We start from the raw sequence: 12,750 nt of genomic DNA, 5'->3' as shown, positions 1-12,750 counted from the left end.
ATGCCGTGGCAACGGGTCACCATGCGCAAGTGACTGTGCGATTCTCTTTCCAGTGGTTCAGCATTACGCTATCTCTCTCGTCATACTGAGCTCGAATACATATAGTGTATACAGTTGTGTTTACTACAGTTTCACTAAATAAATATTTGTTTCAATATATAAAAATAAAATATGTCTGTCAATGATAATTTAGAAAGTGAAAGTGAGCAATCTCCTGCAAAGGAAGCAAAACATACTATGACACATCATCAAGTCATCAGTGAGTTAATTATCACTACATAGTATAAAACTAAAGTAAAAAAATCGATTTCCGCTATATGTCCCTAGGTATGTTTAGATTGCTCGAAGAATAAGACAAAAATCGTATTCCAAAATCAGCTGATAGCGAGCATCAATAAATTGATGGATGTAGCCGTTAATGTATAAGTTTGAAAATGTCCTTATAGGACGAAACTGCAGTTTCAATTCTCTTTTCATAATTAATTTGTCAATAAATCATTCACTGATGTTGGAATTTGTATTGAAACATTTCATTATTGATGTTTATAATTTAAAATCTTTAGTAATATTTCGCAATAAATAGCTGATATTCTTGAGTTTATTAGTATATCAAAGTCACATTGAAATGTTTTCATGTATGTTTGAAGGTGATTGACGATGTTTCATGATGAATTTCACTAGTTCGGACTTCCATTGTCTAATATATAAAATGATTTGAAATCCCTGAAACAACTAAAAAACAAGAATTAAAAATAAATAGCTGTACATAACAATTATAATAAGCAAAAAAAAAAGAGAAATAAAACAAAAGTGAAATAAAATACAAGTAAAAACAAAACAATTGAACAAAAAATAAAAATAAAGAAATACAAAATGAAAATAAAGATAAAAATAAAAAAGTTAAAACATTTCTAGCCAAGTTAGTTCACGTTGTTTCAGGGATTTCAAATCATATTATATATTAGACAATGGAAGGGCGAACTAGTGAGTTTTCATGTATATTTCAATTACATATATTTTATTATTATTTCAGTACCTAACAATCATCACAGGAGTCACAAAATATTATTATTGATATTTTATATCTGCCAGGCGTCCCGTGTGACGGCTCACATTTTCTTTCTTGATTATTCGAAGTTAAATTATACTTCACGAATTGTTACTTGCACATTTTACATTATATTTCCAATTGTATTGTTCATCACAGTTCAGATACTTCCATTTCATAATAATACAAACATCAACTTGCAATGGGTTTTATTAAATACGTACTTTTCCATCAATAACAGCTGCAACAGGCATTGTGTCGAAGGCATTGTTTACTGCCATCCACACTTCATTTCCGAGCTTCTCACCCATTTTCAGAATGCATTCCCTGAAGAAAGACAAGTCATTTATCATCTGAAAGTAGCGTTCTAATAAATATTGATTACTCACTTATAGAAAGTAAACATCTTTTGTACTTCACGGATCTCATGATTTCCCCTCAATAGGTTAACTTTATTAGGGCTCTGCAACTTATAAGAAAATAAGTAAGATATAACTTCTATACTATATGCCCCTCTATCAACGTAATCCCCGAGAAAGAGGAGATTAGACGGACTCAAACCTGGACCAATATGCCAAAGTACTCTTTCAAAATATAGAAGATCAGCAACATTGCCATGTAAGTCACCTAAAACGAAGGTAAATTTTGATTATGATTGGTATTGAATACTACGCGTATAATTGTTTTTTAGATGGGAACTTTTTTTGATCATGGAAATGAGTTCACTTCATATTCAGTTAATAATTCCATGTTCGAATTCTAATTTTATTCTGCTGGTAAATCATTTGTATTATCCAGTGAAAATAATAATATAAAGATAAAATTGTAGCAGTAGGTATTGAATTATTATTTGAATATCAACAATTGAAGCATCCATCTCATGTATTTTCAACTCCCTCAAAAATTTTAAATCATTTATCATGTATTATATTTGTTACTTATTTCATTTGTATTTTCTTATATCAGTTAATTATTCATTATCATATGTATAAGTTGTTTGATAAATATCATAGATTGTTTGAGAATTAGACAGATGAAAAAATAATAACTCTTAAGCCAAACTCAAGTTTCAAAATGCACAAAATGGAAGTTATATATAACATTCTTCACTATTCTGCATTTTGTGAACGTTACATTCAAATATGCATATAAAAGAGATAATACCTGGTCACGTAGTTCACAATGTCTACGAGTGAAAATATGAAGGTATGTCAGAGTATAGAAATTTTTCATTCATCTAAAAAATAAATAATTCGTTATGAGTCTTTCGTCTTGTTGCAAACGAGTCGCATATGACGAGTTTATTCAAGACCCTAAATGACAAATCAATGGTGAAGGAAAATATAGTTCTAGTTCGGCGGAATGAAGTACTGAAAATTCTGTTTAATATTCAGTAGACACAATATTCTGGAGAGTAACCAAAATGTTTATCAAAAGATTTTAGAAAGAATATGAATGTAACAAGTACACCAGAGCCAATTCAGGAGCCGATATCAACAAGCGTAATAGCTATAAATGATATGAGTGTTAAGAGTAAGGTTTTATTTTGTGAGTGAACAAAATAAAACTTACTTTTAATACAAATATCATACAAAGTTTTTTGTACAACGGTCCTGTTTTCATAATAAAATAGATATATTTGATATTTCTATAAAAACATTTTTTGACATCTCTTGTCAGTTAAATATTTTCATGTTATAGCATTTGCTGAGAAGTGGCCGTATCAGGTGACGCCGAATCACCTGACTACCAACAAACAGTATTGTTTACAGTTCATGCGTTTCATTTAAAGTCACATTAAAATTTCTTGCTGGTGTTTAATGTCTTGCATAATGAAAATAATAGTTAGGAATTGTGTGTTCCTGACGATATTGAAGAGGCAGCAAAACGAGCGTTAATTGAATTGTTTCCAAAAAAATCGCTCAGCAGTACGATATCGCTTATTCTAATTTTCTTAGCTGGTGTAGACTTGAAAACGTCGAAGGAAATGTCAGCGGAACCGCCTATCTAAAGGAGAAAACAAAAATAGTGATGAAGTCGATTGCGCTTTTTAAAAATGGTGGTAATACAAGCAAATATTTCAAGGTAACAGCATTCTTAAAGCGGAAAAACTCTCACGTTTGAAAAAGTCCAGAGGTTTATAAATGAGTAGCCAGATAAAAAATATTTGATGATGAAAGTTGCTACTATTTTCGGAATATATGGAGCCTTCCGGCGTGAAGAGCTGTGCCATTTATTGATAGAAAACATTAAATTAATGGATAAATCATTGATTATTCAAATTCCAAATAAAAAAACGAATATAGGTTATTCCTTTTGCATTGTTAGAAAAAAACATTGACTATTTTAATAAATATGTTGCATTACGCTCTTCTGTTATCAATCATCATCGTTTTTTCGGAAATACTAAAATTATAAATGCAGTGCAAATGCAGTGCCAACCCAATAGGTATGAACACATTTGAAAAAAATCCTCTCCCATTGCTGAGTTTTTGAACCTCCCGGAACCAAAGAAAGATACAGGTCACTGTTTCAGAAGATCTTCTGCTTCTTTGCTAGCAGAATCAGGAGCAAATATAACGGATATTAGGAAGCACGTAGGATGGAAGTCTGCAACAGTAGCTGAGGATTACATCGATCAATATATTTCTTATAAAAAGGCTATTGCTGAAAGAATAATCCCAACAGCTTACTCCAACGTTACAGCATCCTCCTCTTCACGTCAAGAATTAAATATTAATGCCCATGAAATTGTCAAATCAGATAGTTCAAATATATTACAAGGCTCTTCAACATCGCAAGGTATTAATATCAGCAGTTGTTCTAATTGTACTTTTCATATTAATGTTCATAAATAATAATAATGTAATTAATGTATATAATACATTTGTAACAGAATTTAATTGTATCTATTATATCTATTGTTCATAATAAAACATAAATAAAACATAATCATTAAAAAATTTAATGATTATGTTTTGTTTTTTGCTATTTGGTAAAAAAAAATCGAGTGTTAAAAGTATTGAAAATATTTTTAACACACTACTTTGTAAACATCATATTTTAATACTTGCGAAAACCATTAAAAATGACACTACACTGGTTTTGAAAATATTTTTAACACGCCACTTTGTAAACATCATCTTTTGATAGTCTTGACAACCATTGAAAATGTCACTTACAATGACAGTTGTACAAAAATAAATTTAATTTTGCATTTTCATTTAGTACCGGCCAAATCTGTCAAGCTAAACTTGCATGACACCATAGCTTTGAACGAGTGGTTATAACCAAGTCACAAAAATAATTGAGTTTTGTGAACAACTAAGTGACAAACGTCATTCAAAAGTGAAGAATTTTAAGCAAGAGTGAAATATCCCCTAATAGTAGATGAATGAGAGGGTAATCGATTTTGATATTATGAAACAGGCGAGTTTCGTTAAAATATCAAAGAAATAATTCTTAAGATCAATAACGGAGATATTTGATTTGGAATTGAAAGTAGTTTGAACCGATTGTTTTTGCCTGGGGTCTTTTGAATTCTGCAGAGATTTCTTACTAAGAAATTGAAAAAGAGGCATTAGTTCCCATCTTCGATGTATACAAATATCAAATATAAATACATCTGATGTCCAGTGGCGTAGCTTTAGGGGGGCATGGCCCCAGGCGGCAGAAAGCGCCAATTTATTGATTTGGGAAATGTAAAGAAATACTCAGATATTCGAAATCGCCCGCGTAATGTTACTTACGTACGTGCCCAGTGAAAAGGTAAGTTAGCGTGCGATACAGATACGGATGCCCTGAAATTTCCAGTGGGTGAATTCATATTCAGTATCAATATCGTCCATCCTGTCCATTTCAGGAAGGCGAATAGGTCACTAGGAGACATTTTCATTCTATTGGCAGGTGTAGGTCGACAGCATAGCAAAACAGTGATGAAAAGACAATTTTGTTTTAAGAACACGCAATTTTCCCCCACGGCTCAATTGGGATATTTCAAAATCCTTTCTGATTGCACATCTACAAACGAACCTATATACAAAATTTCATCCTCCGAAAATATACCAGTATTGAGAAACAGTTATGAAAAAGTAACTTTATTTTGTGAATGCGCCTTTTCCCCCGCAGCTGACGCCCCAGTTGGAATATGTGAAAATACTTTCTTATTGCACATCTACAACATAAAACGAACATACATATGAAATTTTAGCCTCCAAAAATATAGTAGTACCGAGAAGCACTTATGAAAATGTAATTTTCACAGAGTTGAGTAACATCCGAATACTTCTGTATTCCTATACAGTATCCGGATACTTTATATATATTCGAAAGCTGTATTCGGATATTTTTCAAATTTCGTATTCAGTATCCGTATCCGTGGCCAAATGTGTAAGTATCCGAATACCGAATACTTTTTTCGATCGTCGGATACTTTTAAATTATTCGATGATTGAGAACCAGACCAAACAGCCCCATTTCATCCAGGCGTATCTTGTCGCATTTTGTCGGGCATCTTGGAAAACGGTGAAATATAATTTTAGCACTTTGTTACCTCGAAAAATGTGTTATGAGAGTGCCTCATATATCAAAAATGTGCAGTAGACCCCACTTGGGGCTTGTTTTCTTCCGTTTACGGGGTTGGGACACCCAAACTCGAAGTTCAGCATCCTCGAAAACGGGGTGAGGTAAGGCGGTAAAGGCGGATGAAGACGATGAAGAAATTGACGAAGAAGAAGATGAATTTCAAATTTCACATTTAGATATTGATGAAGAAAAAAACAATGAAGAGTCGGAAGACGATATAGAACTACCGAAACACTTGCGATGTGCCACACATACTTTGAATTCAATAGCCACCACTGATTATAAAAATACTGTTAGATCAATTCCAGTCATACGTACAAGAGTAAAGAATGCATTTAGTAAATGTGCTCAGTTATGGAAAAAATCCAATAAACCAAAAAGCAATGAAATTTTAATTAAAATTTCAGGGCATACACTGAGTTTTCCAGGGGCAACCAGATGGAACTCCGTTTATGATGCAGTTGCGCAGATTTTGCAAGTAAAAGAGAAACTTCCAATTCTGCTACAAAGTTCATCTTTAGAACCTTTCAAGGAAACTGAACTATTGTATCTGGAAGAATACTGCTTAGTTATGAAACATTTGGCTTTAACGTTAGATTTGTTACATGGTGAAGACAATTTATCTTTTGGACACTTCTTTAATTAACAAGTATGAAAAACTCATTGCCCAAACCCAAAATGAATTGAAATATGGAGGAGAACATTTAGCAAAAAGTGCATAAAAAGTTTAAATACTCGTTTTGATGAAATTTTAAATTTGGAATGGGAAGATCCAATTATAGCAGTAGTTCTGCTTCCCGAATTTAAACTAAAGTAGTATAACATTGTGAAAAAAGAAAGAAAAATCTTTGGAAGATATTAAAAAATGTATAATAAATGTTGCGAAAACTAGATGGAATATGAATCTTACAACGAATCAGATGAAAGCGGGGACCAAAATAGGAACGACTTTTTTGATTTCACGGATTCCCAAGATAACCAAGAAGTACACAATGTAGGCAGTAGTAGTACTATGAACGAACAGGGTACTGAGGGTACCAGTGAAAGTAGCAATAAAACTACAAAAATTCAGCTGGAATTATTAAGATATCTGAAAGACAAAAGAACGAATTTACGAGTATTACATGAATACGCAATATTAAAAAAGTGTCACTCAAGTATAATACATGCTTACCTTCGTCAGCACCAGTAGAAAGACTTTTCTCTTTTACAACTATGATTGATACGCCAATGAGAAAAAATTTAAGTGATGAACACTTTGAGGTATTGTTACTGACAAAGGAAAATTCAAACTCAAAGGTACTATTATAGATATAAATGTCACATCTAGCGAAGAATGTGGTAAAAGCTTAAAATATATTTTTTCACTGAAATGTTCTTTGTTTACAAAATAAATGTAAACAGTTTTTTCAGTTTCTATTATTTCCTATCTTTTTTTATCACTTTTTATTTTTGATATTCATTCATTTTTACTTGTATAGATTAAAACACTATTCTAACTAACTCTAAAAGTATCCGTGAAAGTATCCAAAAAAAGTATCCGAATACTTGTATCCGAGTACATTTTTATGTGGAAGTATTCGTAATTTTTTAAAAAGAATCCGGATACATTGAAAGTATCCGTATACGGTATTCGGATCCTTTTTTCCTGTATCCGACCCAACTCTGAAATTTCATATGTAAACTCTCCCCTTTTATCCCCACGAGTGACGCCCCAGTTGGAATATTTGAAAATTTTTTCTTAGTGCGCATCTAAGACCTAAGAAGCACTTATATTTGAAAAGAACTGGCCGATACTTGATGAAAATCCATATTAAAACTCATTAATCCAGTTTACTGTATGATTTTCACTATAAAGGATTTTACAAAAACCGCGACACGTGTTTTGCTACACAATAGCTTTCACAAGCGTGAAATAATAAGTTACTGCTATACCTGACCCTTTCAGGTAGATTAGAGAGTAGGCATTCAAATAAGTGATATGTTAGAATATAAAATACTTGTGATTCAGAAGTGGGTAACTCTTTGTTTTACGCTTGAGAAAGCTATTGTATAACTAAACACGTGTCGTAGTTTTTGTAAAACCCTTTATAGTGAAAATCATACAATAAACTGTATTTATGAGTTTTAAGCACCTCTATACAACCTAGTGAAATCTGATGGAAACTTCATAAATATAAATTTTCAATCAACTCACCCATAATATAAATAGGTGAACTCAGCTCAAGTAATCTTGATTCTACTCTGAATATTTCCCGAACTTGATTACAAATGTTGATGAGATTTCTTCCGAACATAACAGTATCGAGTTGGCCCCACGTGTAGCTAGCTTTGGGGTCCTTGATTTTATTTATTGAAGTTAAATATCTCAAACTTTTCAATACCTCATTGGAAACAGATCGCTGACTGAACAGATCCATTGAAATCCTCCGTGTTTGTTCATTCACGGGTTGTTTCAATGTTGTCAATGAAACGGCCTCTGGAAAACGATAAATCGATGACTTTCAGAAATTAAATAGAATGAGCAAAAATGTTTCTCAGAGACTAATGATGATTCACTGAAAAACGCTCGCTTAGAGCGTTCCATTGATGTCACTCTTCAAGTCCCAAAATTGAATACTATATGGCAATAGGATATATCTGTGAGGTTATCAAACAGATTTAAATTACGATCTATTCTTCCGATCCAAGTGTTTATCATACATTTCGTATAGGCACAAATTTTTTCCGTTTCAATTAAATTCCATACGATTCTCATGGTTGAACTTGGCTTCTCTGATTATTCTCTGACATTTGCATTATGTACACTGTCATTTCCACACATATTTTTCGAGTGTGATGCTTTTTTTCTTAATGTTCTTGTATTGGAAAGAATATACTTTCCTTTTTATGTAGTTAAGTAAAGTGATTTTATCTCTAAACAAGTGTTTGCTCACTTATCAAGTAGGTATTATTTATGCAAAAAAATTGTATTTGCTGTATACATTTTCTCTCTTTTCATTAATAAATGATATTATTATTATTCAACTACTCATTAGGTAGATTTGAAGCTGAAAGAAAAAGTTGCATATTTTTCTCGTATCTGTGAGAAAAATTAAGTTGGATGTAAAATTCTTGAACGTATGTCATAACTTCAAATTCATGGAGGTAGACAATGGTGAGAAATATGAAATAGATATTGTATTTGATGTTATTCGAAACGACACACATGACTTTTTTAATCGATTTTATCGTGAACCTACTAAAAATCGCCAAATTGCCACTTCAAATATGGTCCAGAAAAGAATGAACCTACGATATTTTCACATAATACTGAAAAAGAAGTTTCTTCGATATTTACAAAAATACGTGTTTTTTTATGCTATTTAATTTGAATTGGTTTGTGTTAATTATCATTTTGTTGCTCATCATTGGAAATCAGTAAGATTTTTTGTTTTATTAACCATTTTTTTTCGCTGTAATTCAAAAATCGACTAGATGAAATATTGAAGCCATTTATTATTATGAGCTCCCATATTTGACATACAAACTCGAGTAAAAATCTTTGAGAATTTCAGTGATATTTTCCCATAATCGTACTTTTTAATTTTTTTCATCATAATGTCAATTGTATTTGTTCCCCTTTTCCAGTTATTATTTTTCATTCCATTCTAATCAAGGATCTTGGGAATGGAATAGTGGGAAACTCAGATCAAAGACTATTTGTTGAAATGGTTCATACTGTCTGGAAATTATCTATAAATTACATTAGGTGTAGAAGTAACTCAATGTTCATATCGAACCTGTTTTTTTGATAAAGATAAACTATATCTTTGACTTTTGTTCTCAGGTAATGAACCACAATTCACTCATATTTCGACACTTTGTTTTCTCTGCTATCATACTTTCAAAATAATATTTATTACCATGACCTTTTTCCGTAATTCGATGATTTCAAAACAACTTCTATATCAAAACCGTAAAATGTTCCATTTCAACATTTCCACTTCGTTCTTGAATCATATCAACTTCCAATTAATTCCAGACTTTTTTTGAAATCTTCAGATTGCCAGTTTGAGGACCAATTTGAAGGATCGAACTCTTCTGTCTTTCATTGCTGGGGCATTTTCTATGTAATCAGTTGAATTCAATTGACAAAAGTTATTCCCTATTGAGGATAAATACACCTGAATCATAGTTTTTCAGAACCTTCTAATGACTGGTGAATTTTTAACTTCTTAAAATGAAAATGAATATTTTTTGTCATTTGCTCACATTTCAACCTCAAAACCCCATTTTTATATCAAAAATTTTTCAAAATTTCAAATGTATACATAAATCCTAAGAAGACGCAATCCAATAACAAGGAACGCCAAACAATTAATCTACAACACTAGGAAAATTTCCAAACATCACTTCAATAGGCTCATTTCAATTCGAGAAAAAGTTGAAAATATTTTTTGAAAGATGAGTTTTGCAAGAGACAAAAAATAATGAAGACATTCGATATTATACGTCATCATGATAAGAACATTTCTTGGGCGGCGATTTTCGACTTCAAAGTTGAACTACCATGAAAACTGAATATTGAACTTCACTAACACGGTCTATATCAAACAGATTAGACTATTGCTATTATATTATAGCCTCGACCTTCAATTTCGTTATTTTATCAAATTATCATCAAACTCAAGTCATTTGCCCAGCAGAATTTCAAAAGTTATGGATCTGCACACAATTCAATCACTTGAACTTGGTGCACTCGATACATAACGCTTGAATACCTATAAAACGAAAAAAGCAATAAGTGGTGGATACTTTCACTAACAAACGATAATAATGAATGAATAATACCTTGAATTAGTTTCATTTCGTCTATATTGATAGCCTGTCCACTTTTCTGGATTTTCACAGTATGTACAGCCACTTCATAGTCTACATTTTTAGTTTGGACAGCGGGCACTCTACCTTTTAGATCTAAAAATATTCAATGATTATTTTCTACTGTGGAAAGAAGATTCTCAGACTTGTAGGATGAGATATCATTAAAAGTCATTTTCAATAGAAAATCCTCATCATTGCAAAAATATACAATAAAGCCATATACAGGCCATTTCTTTTACACGTGGGAACATTGCTATATTCCAAACCCTAACAGATGAAGACAATTAAATAATAAAAAGGTGAATATCGTGGGGAACAGTATAATGGTCAAGCAAAATTCACAGGGATTTTAGGCCTTCTCAAGTCATACAGGGAAAACTCATAATGCTGTTTTTCGTTTTTCACCAAAAGAATTGTTATTACAGAAAAAAAAACAAAAGATGAAGTTTCATTATATCCGAAATGTACTATAACGGTGTAACAATAAAACTTTAAATGGATGTTTCGTGTCAACACGGCCACCATCAATTTTTTTTTCAAATACGGACCTGTCTTTTTCACTACAAAATATCAATTAAGCGATGAAATCACAATTCAGTGGAATATCACATTTGACATTTTCATAGTATTTCATTCAAAATAACAAGCATCATCAGTGAAAACAATTTTCAATTACGGTCCTGTCGTTAGTTCTTTTGTAGAATGTTTTGATTTTTTCCAAAACGTATTCAACTATTGGCATGTCTCAGACATTCAATGACTTCGATAAAAAGATATCTCAACAAAAATTCGTATTTTTCTTTTTTGGAAATTTTTGTGTTACAGTAATCCTTGTCTTCCGGCTGATTTCTCCTGAATCAATTTTTATACAGATCATTTTTATAATTCCAAATACTGGAAAAAACAAAAGTGCTGGTTTTTGGTCAAAATACGATCATTGTGTAATTTGGTCGAATGAAATATTATCTCACTTAATTTACCATTTTCAAACGCGTACGCTTTGCTGGCTTTTCATGAAAAAATAAATGAGTTGATATCTATTAAGAACTGTCAAAAGTTAGTGGTGACATATTGAAGATCTATTTAAACAACGAAAGGACTAATATGCCATTCACTTTTTTAAAATGAAATAGAAATAATCTTTTGTCAAGGAATAAGTATGCTACATTTGACAGAAATTAAACTAGAAATGTAAGAAACCAAGTAAGTGTTTTAGGTTGGCAAAGATTACCTCATAAAAACTAACAAAGTAGATATTTTTTCATAATATGAGATTGGAAATTTTGGAAACGAACATACTAGGCCCTTTTTTTACGCCGAGCATTCGACTGGTGAAATGTATCAACATATTTTATCTCATGAGTTTGATAAAAGAAACGGCCTATATAGGTTACCCATATCAACAGTTGCTTAATAACAAGAAGAAAATAATAAATTCCAATATAATAAGTTATGAATGGACTGAGCCGTTACTTGATGAAAATCATTAACACTCTCTAAAATGATAATTACACTTTGAAGGGATACTCCTGTTTTCAAACTAGATAAATGAAAACTGATGGCTATGTCTGAGGGTCAAATTTTATGGCAAACCTAATGGTGGAAACCGCACATCGATATGTATCATCGTTACAGCATGTTTTTTTTAGAGAATGTGCATTTTCAAAAAGTTGCTGTAACTTTTTTCCTGTCAAAGATTTCTTGTTTCGATGAAAACCTTTCCCAAAAACTTTTTCACATAGAATTCAAAGGTGTGAAAAACTTATTTTTTCAAATGAGATATTAATAGTTATTGACGGAAAACTAAGCTCAAAATTACCTTTCCAAAAATGTAGCACACTTGATATTTTGCTTCAGTAATCTTTGAGAAATATAAAGCTTTCAGGTTTTTTCATGTAGACTTTGAAGGCACACTTATGAAAAATGGGATATGATAGTCTGTTTTATACAAACCGGAGAAAATGCAGAAGCAGCAAGCAATTTGTTTCATGAGAGGTATCCAGAAAAAAGAAAACCTTCTAGAGACATTTTCTAACGATTACGACTCAACCTAATTGATGTTGCACAATTTGAAAAAGAAAGGATAAATTATATAAATCAAATAGGAATAAGGAGTTCAGGAGCGAAATTTGAAAATATCGAAGATCTAACGTTAGGAGAAATTAAAAAAAAAACATGAATCCATCCATACAGGAGCCGAAGACGCAGCCATCAGTTTTCATCTATCTAGTTTGAAAACAGAAGTTACTATTCAA

The 12,750-nt window shown here is 31.6% G+C and overlaps 1 protein-coding gene across 8 annotated transcripts in view; it reads right to left on the bottom strand.

Moving 5' to 3' along the window:
- The window catches only part of LOC111514398 (uncharacterized), a 109,787-nt gene that overhangs the window by 11,888 nt on the left and 85,149 nt on the right, over positions 1–12,750 (bottom strand). For 7 of the 8 annotated variants that reach the window (XM_074184809.1, XM_074184798.1, XM_023170652.2 and 4 more), the window contains 4 exons: positions 10,466–10,588; positions 7,830–8,111; positions 1,438–1,675; positions 1,273–1,375 (listed from right to left, as the gene is read on the bottom strand). In XM_074184809.1, coding sequence (XP_074040910.1) covers positions 1,273–1,375; positions 1,438–1,675; positions 7,830–8,111; positions 10,466–10,588 — 746 coding nt within the window. The remainder of the gene's footprint in view (positions 1–1,272; positions 1,376–1,437; positions 1,676–7,829; positions 8,112–10,465; positions 10,589–12,750) is intronic. The other variant, XM_074184803.1, reaches the window with a different exon arrangement.

This window comes from Leptinotarsa decemlineata, unplaced genomic scaffold (genome assembly GCF_025532065.1).
Source record: "Leptinotarsa decemlineata unplaced genomic scaffold, Ldec_3_MD MMD2_P_RNA_scaffold_2, whole genome shotgun sequence".
In the NCBI taxonomy this organism is placed as follows: domain Eukaryota; kingdom Metazoa; phylum Arthropoda; class Insecta; order Coleoptera; family Chrysomelidae; genus Leptinotarsa; species Leptinotarsa decemlineata.
This window is presented reverse-complemented; position numbering and strand designations above follow the sequence as displayed.